A 20,550-nucleotide genomic window follows, 5' to 3' on the forward strand; every position below is an offset into this window, starting at 1 on the left:
TTTACTTTGGTTGTTAAGTGGCTACTGCCATCATTAAATGAACCAAGAGGCTAGAGAATTTGCAGTGCTCCCCAGGTGGAGCCTCCCCGGAGGAAAGGCTACTGCCCACCCATCAGTTGTTTTGGAAAGGCTAGGTGGCCCTCCGCCTCTGAAGGCCTGCAGCAACTCTGGGCAAGTGCCCAGATTTGAATTGGAGTGGGGAAATTAATTTGCAGGCCTTCTAGTAAAGCTGCTGGAAGGAACCACTGCTGCCCTCCCATCAGCTGTTCTATAAGCAACCTATAGTAGTACATACGAATCCTCAAAGCAAAAGCAAACACAGTACACAGTACAGTATGTGTAATCAGTCTTTCCACAAACAATCTCAAACTACATGCCAACGAAGTACAGAAGAATGCAAAGGAACTTTCCAATACTACATATGCTTTCCCGAAGATGCTGCCTTGTAGTTCTGCAAGGAATTCCAAAGCAAATGCAAACAAATAAATACAATGAAGGAAAATAAAACTATCTTTGTTGTAAAGTATTTACAAACAAAGCAGAAAAGTTTGCAAAGTACTTACAAATAAGAAAAGCAGTTTGTACTTACAAACAAGTGCAACATTATAATGAAAAAGAAACTTACAAAGGAAACTATAGTACCCTAGACCTCAAGGCCAAAGCAACAAAAGAAACAATGGGGCCAGCAACAAAAGATTCTCTCCTCTACTCCTCCACTTGGCAGCAATGAGGAGGAGAAAAAAGTAGGCTGGCTGCAAAGACTCCAATATTGATTGGTCATATGAACAAGGGAAAAAAACATGCCGACCACATGGATCTCGGAAATTGCCTGTCATAACTGTGGTGGGAAAGAGTAGTCATTGGACTAAAATAGTCATCATTTCAGGAGTGACTGAATCCCGGTCACATGACTATAGAGGAATCTTGTGGGCTGCAATTTTGAACCCCTGTAATAAAGTGCACTTTGGGGTGCATTCATAAGTTTGAACAATTGTTCAACGGCTGTTCATACCTCAAGGACTATCTGTATTGGCAAATGCGGTGCACTGATTTTTTTTGCTAAATGCACATCTTAACTAATACTAGTAGTCAACATTGTCTTATAATAGAATAAGGATGGCTAAATATGGAATTGAGCCAGTGGACTAGGATTTAACTCTAATGAGCAAAAGACCTTCATGAAATCAATCCATGTTAAAATACAGTCTGGAGGAATTCATATATTAGATGCAATTTAATGGGAAAAAGAGATTTGTGACCAGTTTACCATTAGCAAGGTGGATGGACTGAAGTTACAGTGGCAATGAGTGCACTGTTGGAACATGTGAAGGTTGAAAATCTTTCTATATCATCTCTGAGAATCAACACCAACTTTTCATCCATCTCACAAAACGGGACTCTCACCAATGTCTATAGAGATTGTCAGCCATCCAGGTCATGACTGTCCACAAGGTGCTTTTTCAAGAGGCAACTGGACTTTCTGGTTTTTCTTTGAAGACATTTCGCTTCTCATCCAAAAAGTTTCTTCAGCTCTGAAGAAACTTCTTGAATGAGAAGTGAAATGTCTTCAAAGAAAAACCAGAAAGTTCAGTTGCCTCTTGAAAAGGCACCTTTAGAATTTTCATCAATGTTAAGTTTAAAAAAATCTAAGCCATGCAATCTGAATTTTAAAAACATAATTGTCAGTTTCTTATATGGATCATCAATGTACTTGAAAAAATGGGTACAGGTAGTCCTCACTTAAGAATTCTAATTAGGATTGGCAAATCTACTGCTAAATGACTGAAGCAGTCATTAAGAGAAACATTATGTGACTGCCCTACTTAACAATAGTAGTCCCAGTTGCAGTTGTTAAATGAATCCCCAGTGGTCCTTAAGCAAATGATCATGTGATCATAACGTGAGACCTGCTGGTTTCCTCACTGACTTTTGCTTTTTGGAAACTAGCTAGGAAGGCTGCAAATAGTATTCATGTGACTGTGTGATGCTATAACTATCAAAAATATATAATAAATGTCAAGTACCTGAATCAGGATCACTTGACAATGGGGACACTATGGTCAGAGTAAGTGCAAGGACCGTTTGTAAGTCACTTTTTTCAGCACTGTCATAACTTCAAACAGTTGCTAAATCAATGGTTGTTAAGTGAGGACTACCTGTAATATCTTGCCCCGCAAGTCCCATGCATGGGCAACTGTGACTAGAATAATGGAGTTATTCACAAAAATGTAATTATATTATCATCAAACCAGGCACCATTCTAGATTGCAAGATAAATATCTTAAGATAGCAATATACGAGGGCTCAGCTATGACAATTTTAGCCAATGTACTAATATTGGGGGTTGGGTATGAGTGGGGTAAAAAACACAAAGAAGAAAAATTTCTGCTTTCTCCTGTAATATGAGAAAGACAGGAGTAGGCTAACAAGCAAACCCTGATAAATCTACACTGTTACTTTGGACATTTAGAATTTACAGTAATTTATTCTTACCTGTGGTTCTGGTCTAGCAACAGCTACTGGTTTCTCTTTAGGTGCCTTTTCTGTTTTGTCAGTTGTTTTTTCTTTGGTTTTTCTAGTGGTTTTAGAAGAACCAGCAGACTTTTGACTTTCCAAACTGCTGTGGATGTCTGGACTTAAGACAGATATATTCTCTTCATGTTTCTCAACAGGACGAGCTGCATATAATTTTATTCAAATGACAATTTTATCGTTTGAAAACTGTTTTATTCATTTTCATTTTCCTTTTTATACACTCACTTAAATACTGTGCAATTAGGAAAGCAATAAACAAAACTCATAACACTTCTATCCTCCATACATGCTTTCTTCTCCCCCTCCAACTTTCATTTCTCCCCTCCAGCCTTCCCCTCTTCTACTTCCCCTCCCCCTCAGACATTCCTTTCTCCCCTTCCCTCCATCTCACCCTCCTTACATTCCCCTCTCACTCCCTCTTGACTCCTCCCTCTTCTTTCCCTCTACTCCTCACTTCGGTGTATTTCTACTATTCATTAATCTATTCATTTTATAATTTACACTAAAATTATAAGAAAAGAAGAAAAAAAAAGGAAAATAAAAGGAAAAGAGAAAAAAAAAGAAAAAAGAGCAACAGTATACAAGTGCATTCATTGTTTTGGAAATTGATTCTATATTTCCACCTTCCCCCCCTCCCCCCGTGAACCCCCCTCCCTAGCCCCCATCCGACTTCCCAGGTCCCATTCCTGACATAACTCTTTATCAAGCACAGTCTGGAGTATATTAAAACCAATTAGATTAGAAATTAAAAAATAAAAAATAAAGGAAAAAAGAAAAAAATAATAATAATAAAAAAAAAGGGAACGCAAAAAAAGAAAAAAAAGAGAAAAATCAATAAACTCTCTACCTTAAGCTCAGCTTCCCATCATTATTAAAACTTAAGCGGTGTGCATCATTCCTAATCTCAATTAATTTATTACTTGCAGGATTTCAAACTATGTTGAAACCAAGTGAGTTAATCAAATAAAATTCTACTCTAGCTAGGGGCCTTATCTCTTTATCTAAATATGCGTACCTTTAATTTGTCCCTTTTACCTTCTTCTCTATAAAGCAATTTAAACACCTCAAATATTTCTCTCGGTTTCCATTCCAACTCCTCTCATCCTGCCTCTACCCGTGTCCACATATATATTTTATTATCATCCATACTCCTCTCATATTTGCTCCGCCTTCCTTCGAACTCCCTGAGTATCTCCTTCCAAACATTATATTCAGATAAGAATTTCTATAAAAATCAACATACTTCCTGGCTCAAAATAAGCTCTAATTAAACCTTCATTACCCTCCCGTCTGCGCCACCCTTCCCAACTCCATTCAACCTAAACCACAATCCAAAAGCATCACAATCTCCGCCCTCCTCACCCTAAAGAATAAAACATAAACAACTTATATAAAAATTCAAAATTATCCATCAAGTCTTTTTCAAGTCCCATACAGCATATTTTCCGAGGAAATCAGTATCATTTCTTTCAGCCTTAATGTCTCTTCATCGATATACCACTATACCATTTTATACAAGACAGAGTCACAAAGTATTATTCAGGTTAAAATTAAGCAAATGTTTTGGAAGCATAACTAAATCCTTGTTCTCTGCCCTTCTGCCCTTCCGGAGGGGAAAAACGATACCTCCCGCCTTGTAGTTGTGTGTTTGGTTGTTTCTCTTCTACTTCTCCTTGTCTTTCTCCAAGTCCGGGTAATTCAGGAAGTCCCGCCTTTAGGATCTTGTAGTAAAAGTCCCGAGCTTCACAAACTGAATTGAGGCAATGTTTTTGTTCATCAAGTGTAACTGTAATACCAAATGGCACCTCCCATCTATACTGTATCTGATTATTTCTAAGTTCTTTAGTTAGGAAAACATAGTCTCTCCTGGCTCTTAACATTTGGGGTGGTATTTCTTTAAAAACAATCAAGTCCTGTCCATCAATTCGCAGCCTGTTATTATAAAACTCTTGTAGTATCGCGTTTCTGGATTCTTTTGTGGCAAAATATATAATTATATCTCTCGGAAGCTGTCTCTGTTTTGCTGTCCACGAATTATGGCGGTAAATTTTTTGGATCTGCCAATCAAAGTTGAGTCCCGGACTTCCCACCAAACGACTGAAAGCCTCAAAAAAGGTCTGCTTCAAATTCTCCTGTTCATTTTCACGCAATCCCCTAACTCTTATTGCAAACGCAGTCTTTTTATAGTTTGTTATAACATGTTGTCTCTCTGCCTTTTCAACTTCCTGTTGCAACATTTCAATTTTAGATGTCAGATTAGAATTGGCTTTTTCCAAAAGTTCCAGTTTATCCTCCATTCCTGCAATATAATCTGTCATCACAGTTATAACCCCGATGGTATCCTCCTTTGTTTGAGCAATCTTGGCATCAAGTTTATCACATAATTCTGAAATTAGTTGCTTCATTTCCTGTCTAAATTCTCTAAGGGTTTCAAAAAGAAATTCTTTCGTTAACAAATCTCCAGTAGGGGGCGTAGAAGGCAAAGACTGTGGCTTTATAGCAATTACTTGGGATGTATTGTTAAAAAAACGTTTAGACTGCTTTGACTTAGGAGCCATCATAAAAGAACAAAAGCGAACAAACAAAGTCTCTGAGCACCTTGATTTAAAATAAAATACTTTCAGTAAGCTTTGGCAATTAATAAAGAGAGGTCTTCAGGAAAACAGGGCTGATTAAATATATCATGTATCAACTGCGAAAGCTATAAAATCGCTATTTTGAAAAGCAGTTAAACAAAGGAGTTTTTTGTAAAATTGAAGCTAGTATTTTGAATAATAATAAACAAAAAGGTTCTCAGGAATGGTCGCTGCTCGGATCGATTTTAAATAGCTTAGATTTGTCCTGAGGGGGGGGGACGACCTGCCTTGAGCTGAAAAAAACAGCTGAGAAGATCTGGCTGGAGTAAAAAAAAACATCTCAGCTTTTGTTGAACCTCTTTTCCGTTCACAGCAAAAAACAAAAGGCTGTGAACTACAAAGAGATTCTAACGACTGAGTTCCTCCCTGCCCCTTTCTAGCCTGAAAGGAGAGATATCTATAGATTTTTTTAGATATACAGACCAGAACTCTGAGGGCAGCTCCTTTGAGCCACCGGCGACGGCAGACTCCTCCCCCGGAAGCCCTCAAATGACAATTTTAAACACTCATCATTTGAAACATTTGTGCTTGAATATCTTTTTTTCAGATCCATATTTGGCATACCAAAAGCACACAGAGTTATAATCAACATTAAGTGATTGTTCTTTTTCATGCAGTGTGACTTCCTGTCTTTTTCCAGACCATTTCCACCCAATTTTCCAGAGCAGACAGCGGAGATGTTTAGGATGGCACAGGGGGAGATAGTTGAAGCAGAAGCAACTTTCTGGTAGATAGACAACTTTGGAATACAGCTCTTATTCTGTGCTTTTATGCTGATGAGATACCTATTCATTCATATATGCATAATGCAGATCTACATACATTCTATGCACCATCCAAAGAATTAACACTGAGACAAGTCCACAAATATAAAAGTGGCAATATTCCATTCAAAATTTGTTTTTCTTTAATTAATAAAACTGAGTGGGGTCAGGGACTCTAGGCTTAAATATCCAGAAAAGGAGGCAAAAATATATCTCATCTTTGGGAATAATCATGAAGAGCTATTTCTCTTTAGCTTAATTTTTTATAGAATATTTCTTATTCTTTTTCCAATAGTTTTACTTCAGTAAGAGTGTAATTCCCTCCTATTTTTATATATTTATCCATCCAGAGGAATGGTTTAAATACCTAGGTACGTTCAGCTCGCAGAAAAGGTGGAGAGGGGACATGACAGCTATTTTCAATTATATGAAGGATTGTCACACTATAGAGAATACTTTTTAAACTTGGCAACCTTGGACTTCAACTCTTAGAACTTCCCAGTCAGCACAATGGAAGCCCACACATCCTTGAAGTTGCTACAGTTGAGGAACACTGCTGCAGAGGCTTTGGACTCTTTTGTTCCACAGAAAAAGAGGACTACTGGAGGATTTTAAGACGAGATTGAACAACCATTTGTCTGAAATGGTACAGAGTATCCTGTATAAGTAGGGGGTTGGATGAAAAGACCTCCAAGGTCTCCTTCAACTCTGTTATTTTGTTAATGAAATCAAACTTCAAGGCTGTAGATGCAGAGTAGATATTAGAAGAACTTCTTGACAGTAAGACCTGTCAAACAGTGGAACTGATTGGATTGACTGAATTCATACTGCATGGAGTGGTTTCTTCCCCTTCACTGGAAGTTTGCAAATAGAGCTGGAAACTCATCTATTGGGAATGGTTTCATTATGCCATGTTTTCTCTGCCTTTTGCTGGCATTGTAGGACAATATTTTAAACTAAAATTATGTCTTCTCGGTATTCATTTCCCAGCATACATACATTTTCTACTGGAATTAAACCAGGAGACAACTTCTAAAATTTATACTTTTTCTCCATTAATTTAAAAATGTCAAAAAATGATCCATGTGCTCTGTTCTAGCTAGTTAAACCAGCAATAATAATTTACTGCAGATGGCACTGTTGCCTTATACTGTGAAGTAAGAAATGTTAAGATTTGAAGCACACATTTTATTAATGCACAATGGTCTGGAAATTACCAGTAAAGTACATTTGGGTAGACATAATAGAATTTGGCAGTTTTAGTATCAAACACATTCTAATTTTCCTGACAGTTTGTTTCAGTTCTGTTCTATATTATTTTAAGTATTTTGCAACAAAATTAAACTGTATGCATGAAAAGACATATGCATATCATTTTCAATACATTTATTTCCAACTGTGCATACTTTCTAAAATTACCTGGTTTCATTATAATGTGTGTTTGTGTACATTTATCTTTAATTTTCTAGTTTACCTGCTTATAACATGCACTTGTTAAAATTGTATGAGTTGTTTTTTTTCTTCTAAACCTATTTGCTATTGCTTCATATATTCACTTTGTGATCTGAACATCATTCATTCTGCCTTAAAAACCACTTCAATGTTTTTCCTTTATGCTGATCTCTCACATTTGTATTCAATCCATTTTCATTCAGCACTCATTCATTTCCCATCTCTTTTTGTTTTCATCATACACAATTAAATATCCCATTCTCATTGCACTAAATTTATTTTTATGATTCTCTTAAGATAATTCTTTTGTGTAACAATACACAGAAGTGCTGGAAGTCTATTGTTTATTCCTCTTCATCTATATTGGGGGGAGGGGTAATGCTTCCACAAAACAGCCATTTTTTGTGTGCTTTGTTTGGTTGATTCTATGCAATATATCCTTTTCTCTATACTTTATAGAAAATATTTCTCTTCTTTTTTGTAACAATTATTTTCTTGTTTGCATTTGTGTTTTTGTTACTCTCACATAAAGTACTGGGAGTCACACAGGAAAGTTGTGATTTATTCAAAAAAATGAATACATAAAACTTATTAAGAGTTAGTTTTAAGACTATGACACTTAATCGAGACAGAATAAATACCTAAAACAGTGACTTACCTTTGATTTCATTTTTTTCTAATTCTTTCAGAGCCTGAACAAATACAATTTGACTTTCAGTAAGTGGCCAACTATTGTATAACACGGAAGCTTGTATAATATATTTGTGAGTCTGCAAAATTGAAAAACAATATATTACAATTTTGTATATAAAGTTATTGGTTTAAATCAATCACACCCTCCTTGATTGCTATTTTAAACCCTTGTAGCTTCAGAAAATGGAAAGAACAAAGAGCTAAAATCAGAGGTTTGATTAATTCGACCATGATAGTTATATAAAAACAACTAATCTGTCAGTGGTAACTTCTAGCTTCATTTAAATTTCATTTGAATTTGCTATTCTTTAAGGTTAATACCATGTTTCCCTGAAAATAAGACAGGGTCTTATTTTCTTTTGACCCACAAAATATTAATTGGGTCTTATTATTGGGGGGGGAAGGCTTATTGTTTTGGGGTTGCGAGGTGGCTGCTCTCTTGCGAGTGGGCGCCCGAAGAGCCAGGCACAGCCTCAGGGGCAAATGGCTGTGTTGCACTGTCGCAGCAGCACAATACACCAATCATGAGGTGACCTCACTCACGAGCAGCCACCCGGCAACCCCCCTTTCCAGCCGGGCAGAGCACAACTCACCGACCCGGTGATATCCCAAAGGTGCTAAGCCGCGTGGTGCTCTGCCCTCCCACCAGCTCCCGCGGCTTGGTACATTCAGGGTACCCTTAGGTCAGTGCATGGCGCTCTGCCGGGTTGGAAAGGGAGGTTGCACGAGCACCTGTTCCGTCCCCAGCTGGTGTGCCTCCCAACCTCACCATGCCCTGGCCCAGTTCTCCCTGCAGGGCCAGGGTGCTGCCGCTGTTGTGGCGCTCCGAGCATAACCTATTCTCCAGCTTCCAAACTCTGGAGATCCGCAGCCGAGTCTTTCGGCAGTAGTCGCTCTGGGAGTACGCTCTATGGTTGTGGGCTGGCTGCCGACAGAGCATACTCCCAGAACGTACAACCATAGAACGTATTCCCAGAGTGGCAACTCGGCATCCTATCTCCGTGCTTTGGAAGCCACAGAAAAAGCCATGCGGTGGCGTTGTCGTCAGTGGAGATGCCCTGGCTCTGCAGGGAGAGTTAGGCAAGGGCATCATGAGGATGGGAGGCGTGCGAGCGGGGAGCGGAAAAGCCGCTTGCGCAACCCCCTCTCCAGCCATGCAGAACCCCATTCACTGACCTAGGGACATTCTGAAGGCGCCAAGCTGCAGGAGCCGGAGGGTGGTGAACAGGTGCTCACGCGGCTTGGCGATACCCCTAGATCAGTGAATGGCGCTGTGCCCAGCTGGAAAGGGGGTTTGCCAGGCGGCTGCTCATGAGCGTGGTCACCTCATGGCTGCTGTGTAGTGCTGCTGCGACAGCAAAACACAGCCGTTTGACCCTGAGGCTGTGCCTGGCTCTTTGGGAGCCCGCACGCAAGAGAGCAACCACCCAGCAACCCCCTTCTCCAGCTGGGCACAGCACCGCTCACTGACCTAGCGGTATCCCAAAGGCGCCAAGCAACACGAGCCTTTGCCCCCCCACCCCATTCCTGTGGCTTGGTACCTTCGGGATAGCCCTAGGTCAGTGAGTGGCGCTCTGCCTAGTGGGCACTGTTCCCTCTAAGGTGCGCGGGTGCGCGGCCGTGCAGGGGGCAACAAAACACAGCGCAGCAGTTTCCAACTGCCGCGCAGTGATCTTTAGCATGATGGACTTTAGTCTGCAGGCGGCTAGGAGGCTTTTGTCAGCTGGGCCGGGATATTATAGTGCCTGGACACACCCAGAGGAGGGCGGGCCTTTGGCCAACAGAAATGTGGCCGCCTAGGGTTACGATTGGGCTCCCTCCACCAGCGTGTGGCTGATTGACAAGAGGCCGTTCCCTCCTGGATCAAAGTTACTGAGGAGGGAAGCGGCAGCAGCAGCAATGGCAGCAGCCAACTCTCCACAGGACGTGCATAGCAGGCTTCCATCACGGTTTGTCAGCTAAGCTCCCATGGCTGGCTGGGCTCCCCGCAGTTGGCTCCGCTTCCGAGATGCAGGTGTGTGGGAGGCGCTCACCACACAAGCAAGTGGAAACCCACGCCGGGTGTGCACATGTTGTCTGAATCCAGCCTCTGCGTTCGGAGCATTGGGGCTCGAGGTTTTTTTCGCAGAAAGGGGGAGTCGAGCTGGTGCTCCGCAGATTTTATTTGATTTTATTTCTCGAAAAGAAAAAGAAAATAAAGGCTTCTTGGTCCGCCTGGACCGGAAAGTCAAAATCCGGAAAATTAAGCTTGTTTAGGAAAGTTTTGCGCTGATGGAAAAATACTGTTTTCCAGTGAAAGTTTTTTCCCTAGTTTTCCTTGTTTGCTTTTTTGGCCTCTATTCCTTCTCTTCTCTCCTCTTTTCTTTCTTCCTTTTTTATTTCCTTTTTCTTTCCTTCCTTCCTTCCTTCTTTCTTCCTTTTCTCTTTCTCTTTCTTTTTTCTGCCTCTTTTTCTTATCGTCCCGCCCTCCTCTCCCCTTTCTTTTTCTCTTTCTCCTCTTTCCTTTTTTGTCTTCTCTGTCTCTCTCTCCCTCTCCCTTCCTTCCTCCCTTCCTTCCTCTCCCCTCTTTGTTTGTTTCTTTAAGTGCCCCAATTGCTAATCTACATCAGTTGGTAATTTATTCATAACTTGCTAATATCACTGCAGACTATTGGATAGTAAGAGGGAAAGTATAGTCCTCAACTTACAACAGTTCACTTAATGACTAAAGCTACATCAGCACTGAAAAAAGTGAATTACAGCTGTTCTTCACACATGATCATTGCAGCATCCCCATGGCCACATGATCAAAATTTGGATCTTTGGCAACTGCCTCATATTTATGAGGGTTGCAGGACTCCTGCAGATGGGCTCATCTTTTGCAACCTTCTGCAAAGCAAAGTCAGTAGGAAAGTCACATTGACCTAACAACCAGATTACTGATTTAACCACAGTGATTCCCTTAACTGTAGCAAGAAAGGTTGTAAAATGGGGCAAAACTCACTTAACAAATGTCTCACTTAGCAATAGAAACTTTGGGCTCAATTATGGTCATAGATTGAGGACTACCTGTATAGGGAGATTTCTTTACTTAATGGATATTTACATGATAGAATTGAGTTTCAAATAACACTGATTTCATTGTCTTGGGTGACATCTATGAAAAAAATTCAGGTGCTCAGGCATGAAAATGTGCTGCTCAAACACTATACTTTTCTGCTCACACTGAAAAAAAATTAGAGGGAACATTGCTGGTGGGAGGGGTTTTTTTCCAGGGGGATTATTTTTGGGGGAGGGCTTACATTTTTGCCCACCCAAAAAATGTGGCCTGGCCTTATTATCAGGACATGTCGTATTTTCGGGGAAACACGGTAATATTTTGGGTAATTCAACTCTAAATCATTATAGTTCACTGTAAAACCTCTACACTAAGATATAAGCAATGAGAAATCTAGGCTATAATAAAAAGGGAAAAATATATGGTAATTGAACTATAAAACTTTAGCAAAAAGTCCAAATCAATAACATTAAATCTCATAAATTGTTAATTTAATAACCATACTAGAATTACACACATCAATATCTTAATTATACAGAACATGGCATTTTGTTAAAGTTCAGTCTTTATTGCTTTTCAGATTAAACATTTTGATAACGCCTGTAATGTAATATACAATCATACATTTGAATAATTTCTGAAAATAAACCTTTTTTTGGAGATCAAGTGGAAATGAAATCAGATGACATTACTAAAATAACCAAAAGGATTTAGCCATTCCTTGGGGGGAAAAAAGAGCTTGGAAGGATCAAAATAGAGTTATAGTTGTAAAGCTGTGTGCAAAATTCATGCATGGAAATCAGGGTCGTTTTCTTTGTAGTAAGATTTTGCCTTGCTTGTGAGAAAAATCTCATGGCACCAAGTTTTACAAAATGCTGGGTCGTATTAAAACTTGGTTAAATGACATATATAACAAATTTGGGATAGGATGTTTATTCGCCCATGAAAGAATGTAAATTTCTAAATATCCGTTCATATCTTTCACCTGTTGAAGCAAATTCTCATCAACGGTAGGAAGAGCAGGAATTTCTTCTTCTGTTACAACTGAACCTTCCTGTGATGCCTTAGCCGAAGTCTTAACGGTCTTCTGAGCTGTTACTGTACCCTTTTTCTTAGGGGCTACAACTTCAGCTTCTTTTTTGGGTGTACTTTGAACTACACCACTTGCTTTACTTGCTGTTGCTGAGATAGGAAGAATAATTTTAAAGGGACTGAAAAGAGTATCATTTTAAAATAATATTGTATCATATATATTTTATAAACATCATTTTGTTACTGATCTGTTGGTTGATCCCTTTTATCATTTACATTTACATGTGTCACAAACTTTCTCAGAAAGCCTTATTTAATGTGGCTAAACATTAGCGAAGTACAGAAAAAATATTTTGAAAAGTTAAAATTCATTTAATGTGAAAATATTTTAAAATCTTAATTTGGAATTTGAAAATATATACCAAAATATATGACATGTACAGGTTCTGTCAGTAGAAATAACTAGTTGTTTGTGATGGAGTCTAGACGATAAGATACCAAAATAAAAACAAATAATACAAAAATATGTAGACTATAGAGATAACTCCATCCACATCCCAATTAAAAGATATAATCAAAAATCGAGGCATATCTTCCTTAGTAGACAACATCTGATAAGCAACAAACAGCACAGGAACAATCAAGAAAGAAACAATACTCAAATCAAGGAACCATCAAGAAAAACCTCCAACCAAGATTGGTGGGAAAGCTACTATACATAAACAACCAGCAAATTCCACTTCTTCAGATTACCTGTTCTGGTATGAAACATCTGCAGAAAAACAACCAAGCTCAAAGAACACCAAGTACCCATAATTAAGATTAATATTGCTGGCAATAACTCCATAGTAAATTCTTAAAGGCCTTTCAGAAGAACTAGATTTTTACCAGTTTCCAGAAGACCATGAAAATGAAGTTCATTCTCACCTCAGCTGTTTCATGAGAAACCCTCACAGAGAACAGATCCTTTTGCTGCACTTCCTGGTATTTGGATGCTTTTGACCATCTTGATCAGGTGGCCAAACTCCTTCTGGGAGAATAAACTTCTTAAATACAAGCTCTGAACCATATAGGGTTTTAAAGCAATTTAATTCTTCATTAACATACTATTAACCCTGCAAACTTCTGCTGTAATGATATAATGTAGCTCCACCACTGGCCAGTGAGCACATGAACTATTGGATTTTTGATAAGACTTTTCTAGTTGGCACTCAAAAGCATTCCCATGTAGTGTGAAATATAGTTATCTGTTGTGGCTCGGTAGGAGCCTTTGGAGCTGCTATCAGTGAGTAGTTTCAGGATGCTCCTGGGAGAAGATAACAAGCAGCTGGGGCTCGTTAAGGCTCCCCCAGCCAAGGAGGAAGTGCCCAGTAGCCATGCCGGATAAATTTGATGGGAATCAGGCCATATTTGCCGTGTTTTTGGGACAATGCCAGCTGTTCCTGAGTTTGAGAGCGGAGGACTTTCCCACTGACCGGACGAAGGTGGGATTTATTATTAGTTTGCTCTCAGACACAGCTGCCCATTGGGCTACCCCCTTGTTAACTCAGCCGAGCCCTTTGTTGGATGACTTCCAGGGTTTTTGCCAATACTTTAAGCGTATGTTTAAGGATCCCATTAAGGGGGAAACATCAACCAGACGTCTACAGTCACTGCAGCAGGGGAGTGGTTCATTGCAAGACTATGTAAGTGAATTCAGGCTGCGTAGCCAGGATTCAGTGTGGAATAAACCAGCTCTGATGGACACTTTCCAAGATGGATTGTCTGATGCCTTGCAAGATGAACTGGCAAGGGTGGACAGGCCACCAAAGTTCGACGCGTTGGTCCACTTGTGCCTCCAGATAGACACCCGGCTGCAGAGGCGAAGGCCTCGCCGTGCATTCCAGGAGCCCACCAGCATGCCAGTTTATCAAGAGACTGCAGTGGACTGGGAGGAGCCCATGGAGTTGGGTGCTGTTAGACCTTGAGTGTCACATACAGAGATGGACAGACGACGTGCTGAGGGATTGTGTTTCTACTGTGGGGATCTTGGACACCTGGCGGGGAGTTGCCCCAAGAAGAATAGAAGGGTTGCGCAGACTGCGGCTGTCCCTCAGCAACGAACTATCATGTCAGACAATCGGCACGTTTGTGCGACTTTGATACCTCGTTTGCACAATGTAGCGTGCATTCGTGGGGTGTGGAATCCCAGGGCGGATGCCCTGCCTAGGAAATCGGAGAACTCTGACCCTGCGGACTCGCTTCCACCTCGGACTGTTCTACCCGTTGCATCCTGCGCTGCAGTTTATCATTCCGTGAGCATACAGTCTCTGATACGGGATGTGCAGCGGGGTGAGGAATGGGTGGAGCGACGAAAGACGGAAGTAGGGCCGGCTTCCCCGTGGACTTTGGAAGGGGATCTTTTGAAGTATCGGGGCTGGCTCTATGTTCCTGCAGGGCACATCTGTAGACGGGTGCTCTCTCAGGTTCATGGCGCTTCTGCAGCAAGACATTGGGGGTTTTTCCGGACATTGCGCATGGCATCCTGTCAGTTTTGGTGGCCCCGTTTAAGAAATGATATGTGGAAGTGCGTGGAGTCGTGTGTCCAGTGCCAATGGGCCAGGTCTGCAAGGAGGGCTTCGCCAAGATTCCAGCCCTTGCCGACTCCGGTCCCCGCAGCACAGGACTTCGTTTCTAGGATCCCGGTGGGGTACCAGTGTCTGGGACTGTGTTACATGGAGGCCATCACCAACCCTTCCGGGCCGCATCCCGAGCGTCAGAACTGGGGGAAGGGCCCTGTGGTGGGGGATAGTCTGGCGGCAGCTCCACCGCAGGAGTCGGTGGAGCTGCCGCCAGACTCCGACGGCGAGGGGTCTTATGAGTTGGCCTTGGAGGAAGTGGAGGACCCTGGACAGGGTGTTGTGGCCAGGCCGGAGCTGTTAGAGCTGCCGCCAGACTCCGACAGCACGGGGGCTGGTGGGTTGGCCTTGGAGAAGGTGGAGGACCCTGGACGGGGTGTCGACACCATGCAGGGCGGGAGGAGACATGGGGGCCACCGGATACCTGGGGAGCATTGGATCAAGGGGAATGTTCATGCAGGTATTTGGGAATTACGAAGGAGGAAACACAGGAAATGAGTGTGGGCCATCTTATGGACAATCCATTCCAACCGCATCTGGACCGTTAGACCCGGGGGAAGGGCCCTGCGGTGGGGGATAGTGTTGTGGCTCGGTAGGAGCCTTTGGAGCTGCTATCAGTGGGTGGTTTCAGGATGCTCCTGGGAGAAGATAACAAGCAGCTGGGGCTTGTTAAGGCTCTCCTCCTGTGGATAAAAGACTGATGGTGCCACGCCTTAGTTGCAGAAGTCAACGTTGTTTGTCGTTCTCCATTTGTGTGTAACCATTGAGAGAAGCCTTTAGCCAAGTATCTGAATTCATGTAACGCTGTTTGGTATTTAATTTTAAAAATAAAATAAAATTTGTATGCCGCCCACTCCCTTGGGCGGCTTACAGACAAGATAAAAACATTTAAAAAATTAAAGGTAAAAATACAATTGTTAAAATTGCACACCATCCATTCTGTCTGAGTGGGGCTGGACATTGATCAACAGCCCCAGGCCTGCCGGAACATCCAGGTCTTGGTGGCTTTTTGGGAGGCCGGGAGAGTGGTAAGAGTCCGGATCTCTACGGGTAAATCGTTCCACAGGACCGGCGCAGCTACAGAGAAGGCCATCCCCTGGGGGGCCACCAGCCGGTATTGTCCGGTCGACGGCACCCAGAGGAGGCCCAACCTGTGAGATCTAGTTGGTCGTTGGTTTGAGTGAAGACTTTTTGTAAGAGACGTTTATCTATGTTTCTTTTGGGCTTGCAGCCAGCTTGAGCCGGGACTGATAAAGACATTCCTTTTTCAAGCTGTGTGTGTGGCTGTCATTTTTGAACGAGCAAAGAGGGGGGTCAGAACAGTTATCTAACTGGGAGATGGTAAGAGCACAAGCAACTATTCTGAATAGTCATGGCAAAATTAGTCATGGCTTTTAAATTAACAGCAGTCTTATTTTGGTTGAGCCTTGCTTCTGTTTCTCCCCACTTAAATTCTGATAGCTCTCAGGCACGGAGTTATAATTTCTATCACATCTTGAACTGGGTCTGGGGTGGGTGGAGTAGCCCAGCATATTGATGGTACTTCATCCTGAATTAGCAGAAATCTTCTCAGACTGGTTTCATGTAGATGCTAAACACAATAGAAGAACTGAACTCTGAGGCAACTCTGTAACAGAGTGCCCTAAGTTTGTTTTCTCTCCTTGTCCCTAACATCACTGGTGAGACCTGCCTGCCTGAGCAACATGTTCTAAAATCAGTAATCCTGAAGGATATCACAAGTACTGAAGATTGTAGGAGGTTTATGTAATGGTACGTGGGGATGACCTTGGGAGCAGGAGAAAGAGCTGCAGCCTAAAACAATAGTTTGATAAACAAAGTTTGAGTCCAAAGGAAAAGGAGTGGCAAAAAAGGATGACAAAAGCATCTGATGCTACCATAGCACACAAACCAACCAAAGTCTTCCAAAACATCATAAATAAACCAAAAGACCTGCAACCCCAGAAGAATAAACAGCAGACACCCACACCATATAGTATAAGTTCTGTAACAGACACTATGTAGGACAAACAGGAAGAAGACTAGCAAAGCACATCCATGAACACTAACCAGCAATCAGAAGACACGAAAATTGTTTCATTTCCAACACATGGACAGACTTCACCATAATTATAAGTTTAAATTATTATTGGGAAACAAATCAGCCATCTACAGACATACAAAGATAAACAATATCTATATACCATTCAACAGAGACAATAGGAAAGCCCAAAACATCTTGCCAGTAATCAACACCCAGCTAAACAGAGATTAACACCAGGGTTATAATATACTAACAGTGAGCTAAACAATACAAACAAGAAGTTAACAATACCCCTAGTCAAGGGTTGAGAATTCATATATAGTGTGCCACCACACATAAAGAATGGTCTCCGACAATGATCTTGATAAAGTAAGTGACTTACAGTATATAAAGACAAGCATTCTCAAATAAGGGATTCCCCTTATTTTCATTGATTCACTTTTTAAAAAGAGTTGGGATTCACTGGTCTTTATTTATACTTCAAAACTAATTCTTCTACTGGAACAAACAAAGGCAAGTAAAGGCAAGTGAAGAGATGCTTGAAAACAATGTACTGCTTCAATTACTTTGGAATTATCAAACTATAAGTCAGGGAGATGCCAGCAATTTAGAGCAAGGATTACATTTTAAAAACAATTTCAGTAGGATTGCCCAATATATATATATAATCTTTGGTATATATAGGTCTTTGGTTATTCGGGTTTTCTCCCGTGTAAAATTGGAAGTGTCTTGACGACAGGAAATAAGATCACCAACCTAATTCAAAAAGAAACCCACACTAAAATCCAGGACAGAGAACAAGAAAACGGAAAAGCCCTCCTCCCATACATAAAAGGCGCCACAGACAGAATCAGCAAAATCCTCCACAAACACAACATCAAGACAGCATTCTGCACAAACCGAAAAATATCCACCATCCTAAGAAACCCAAAGACAAAATTGAGTTAGAAAATCAAGGAGTATATGAAATCCCATGCACCACCTGCACCACCACATACATAGGACAAACCAACAGAAGAATAAGTGCACGCATTGAAAAACACAAAAACGCAATCAGAAAAGAGGAACCAACTTCTTCCCTGGTCCAACACCTTAAAGCCACAGGACATAAAATTGACTTCAAAAAGACCAGAACTATTGCCAAGGCTGAACATTTTAACAACAGAATAATCAGAGAAGCCATCGAGATAGAAAAACGCCCACACAGCATGAACAGGCGGGACGATACCTCCCGCCTGCCAGCCATTTGGAAGCCTGCCCTTATTGATAAAAGAGTCCCTAACATGAGGAATGACACCAGGCCCACACTCACAAGAGCCACACAGGATGTCACTACAAAACATCCACAGAGAAAGCAGACAATAACCCACACTGATGATGAGGCACAACCAAGGACCAGAAGCCAGACCACAACTGCACCGTTAACCACTTTCAACCCCTCCTACCCTTACATGAAACACAAACCCCCAACCAATCAAAACACACCTCCACCCAATCAGAACACAGCCAAGCTCCCACCCAATCAGCTCAAACCCCCACTGGCAGGTAAAAGAAAGAAACAGCCGAGATCTCACATTGCTCCTGGAAGCACGAAGCCTGAAGATGATGAATGAGACTTAGTTGAAACATCGCCAAGACACTTCCAATTTTACGCAGGAGAAAACCCGAATAACCAAAGACCTATATACTAACACCCGCGAAAACCTCAGAAAACAAATATCGTACCTCTACAGGGGGGAAACCCATCATCTGACTAGGACCTACGAAAAACATGAAGTCCAAAGAACTTCCATTTTATGTGACCTCGCATTCCTACGCAACTGCCGAGATCAAAACTTAATCCCCACATGCTTCCAATTGAAATTCCACTTCAACTCTGCAGTCACCAAACACATCCTGAAAAGAACAGAATTGGCCCTAATCAGAAATGAACTTCACATAAAAAGATTCCTCCTAGACCGAATCAACAAAGATCTCCTCACACTTCACCTCAAACTCAGCAACAAGATCCACCCCGCACTTTGGGACAAATTCAAACAACTCGCCGCCTGGAGAGCTGAAACAAAGACCACCCTCAAGACAGAAACACACATCAACAAACTCCGAAGACTAAAAGAACACCAGAAACCAACCCCTCCCCCCTCACAGCCACACATGAAACAAACAGTGCATAACATCTCAGACAGGATCCTCACCAAAGCCGAAACCAATGTCCTTTCAAAAGGATTCAACTTTGCAGTTGCCCCCAAATACATCCCAACTGAAACCATTATATGTGGAGTTGAAACCAGCCTAACCAAAATCAACCCTGACGATGCTAACAGAATCAGACTCGAAATCACCAACATCCTCTGCACCAGCAAGCCACCCAAAAGCAACTTATCCAAAGAAGAACAGACAGCACTACTTAACCTGAAAGAAGACACCAGCATAATAATCCTACCAGCAGACAAGGGCAATGCCACGGTGGTTATGAACACTTCTGACTACCAAACCAAATTAACCAACCTACTCCAAGACTCCACATACAAACCCCTAAACACGGAGCCCACCACCTACCTGGAAAAAACCACTAGATTCAAAATAAAAGCCTCCCCCATCAGCAAAGAGATCCAGCAAAGAATCATTCCCAGAGAGAAGTCATCCAGATGCCCCAAGCTCTATGGTCTCCCCAAGATACACAAAAAAGGAACTCCACTTAGACCCAAAGTCAGCTCCATAGGCTCATCTCTACAAAATCTAGCCAAATTTCTCGCCAAATAACTACAGCCCTATGCAGATTCCATCACCTCACATGTAAAAAACTCTTTCCAGTTCATAGAGATCATAAAGAAACAAAACTTACAGCCCAGAGACCTACTCGTGAGCTTTGATGTCGTATCTATCTTCACCCAAGTGCCAATCAAAGAAGCCTTGACAGCTATCCAAAACAAATATAACCCCCCCCCCCCCAAACACATCCTTGATCTGACCAACCACTGCCTATCCAACACATACTTCATTTATAATGGACAAAAATACAAACAGATAGAAGGAGCACCCATGGGATCACCCCTCTCACCTGTCATTGCCAACCTCTACATGGAAAACTTTGAAACCCAAGCTCTAGAAAAATCTGATCACAAACCCAAACTCTGGCTCAGATATGTAGACGACACTTTCATAATCTGGCCACATGGGAAAGAACAACTGGACAACTTCCTTACACATCTCAACAGCCTACACCCCAAAATACAGTTCACCATGGAAACAGAAGTAAACAACCAACTCCCCTTCCTGGATGTCTTAGTCTACAGGAAATCTAATGGCTCCCTAGGACACACCATCTACCAGAAGAAAACACACACTAACCGCTATCTGCACACACTCTCACACCACCACCCAGCCCAGATCAACTCCGTAGCCAAGACACTCATCTCCAGAACAAAATGCTTAGCTGATGAACAACACCTAAAAACCGAACTACACACTCTCACTAACGTACTGACATCCAATGGATTCCAAAGAAATAAGATCACCAACATAATCCAAAAAGAAACCCACACTAAAATCCAGGACAGAGAACAAGAAAACGGAAAAGCCCTCCTCCCATACATAAAAGGCGCCACAGACAGAATCAGCAAAATCCTCCACAAACACAACATCAAGACAGCATTCTGCACAAACCGAAAAATATCCACCATCCTAAGAAACCCCAAAGACAAAATTGAGTTAGAAAATCAAGGAGTATATGAAATCTCAT

General features: G+C 41.6%; 1 protein-coding gene across 2 annotated transcripts in view; it reads right to left on the reverse strand.

Moving 5' to 3' along the window:
* Nucleotides 1-20,550, reverse strand: part of ADGB (androglobin) — a 177,463-nt gene that overhangs the window by 77,690 nt on the left and 79,223 nt on the right. For both annotated transcript variants that reach the window (XM_087718320.1, XM_087718319.1), the window contains exons 28-30: nucleotides 12,103-12,299; nucleotides 8,046-8,157; nucleotides 2,494-2,678 (exon numbers count right to left, since the gene is read on the reverse strand). In XM_087718320.1, the coding sequence (XP_087574446.1) occupies nucleotides 2,494-2,678; nucleotides 8,046-8,157; nucleotides 12,103-12,299 (494 nt within the window). The remainder of the gene's footprint in view (nucleotides 1-2,493; nucleotides 2,679-8,045; nucleotides 8,158-12,102; nucleotides 12,300-20,550) is intronic.

This window comes from Thamnophis sirtalis, unplaced genomic scaffold (genome assembly GCF_051295495.1).
Source record: "Thamnophis sirtalis isolate CommonGarterSnake01/CBP01778 unplaced genomic scaffold, rThaSir2_p1.2 scaffold_6, whole genome shotgun sequence".
In the NCBI taxonomy this organism is placed as follows: domain Eukaryota; kingdom Metazoa; phylum Chordata; class Lepidosauria; order Squamata; family Natricidae; genus Thamnophis; species Thamnophis sirtalis.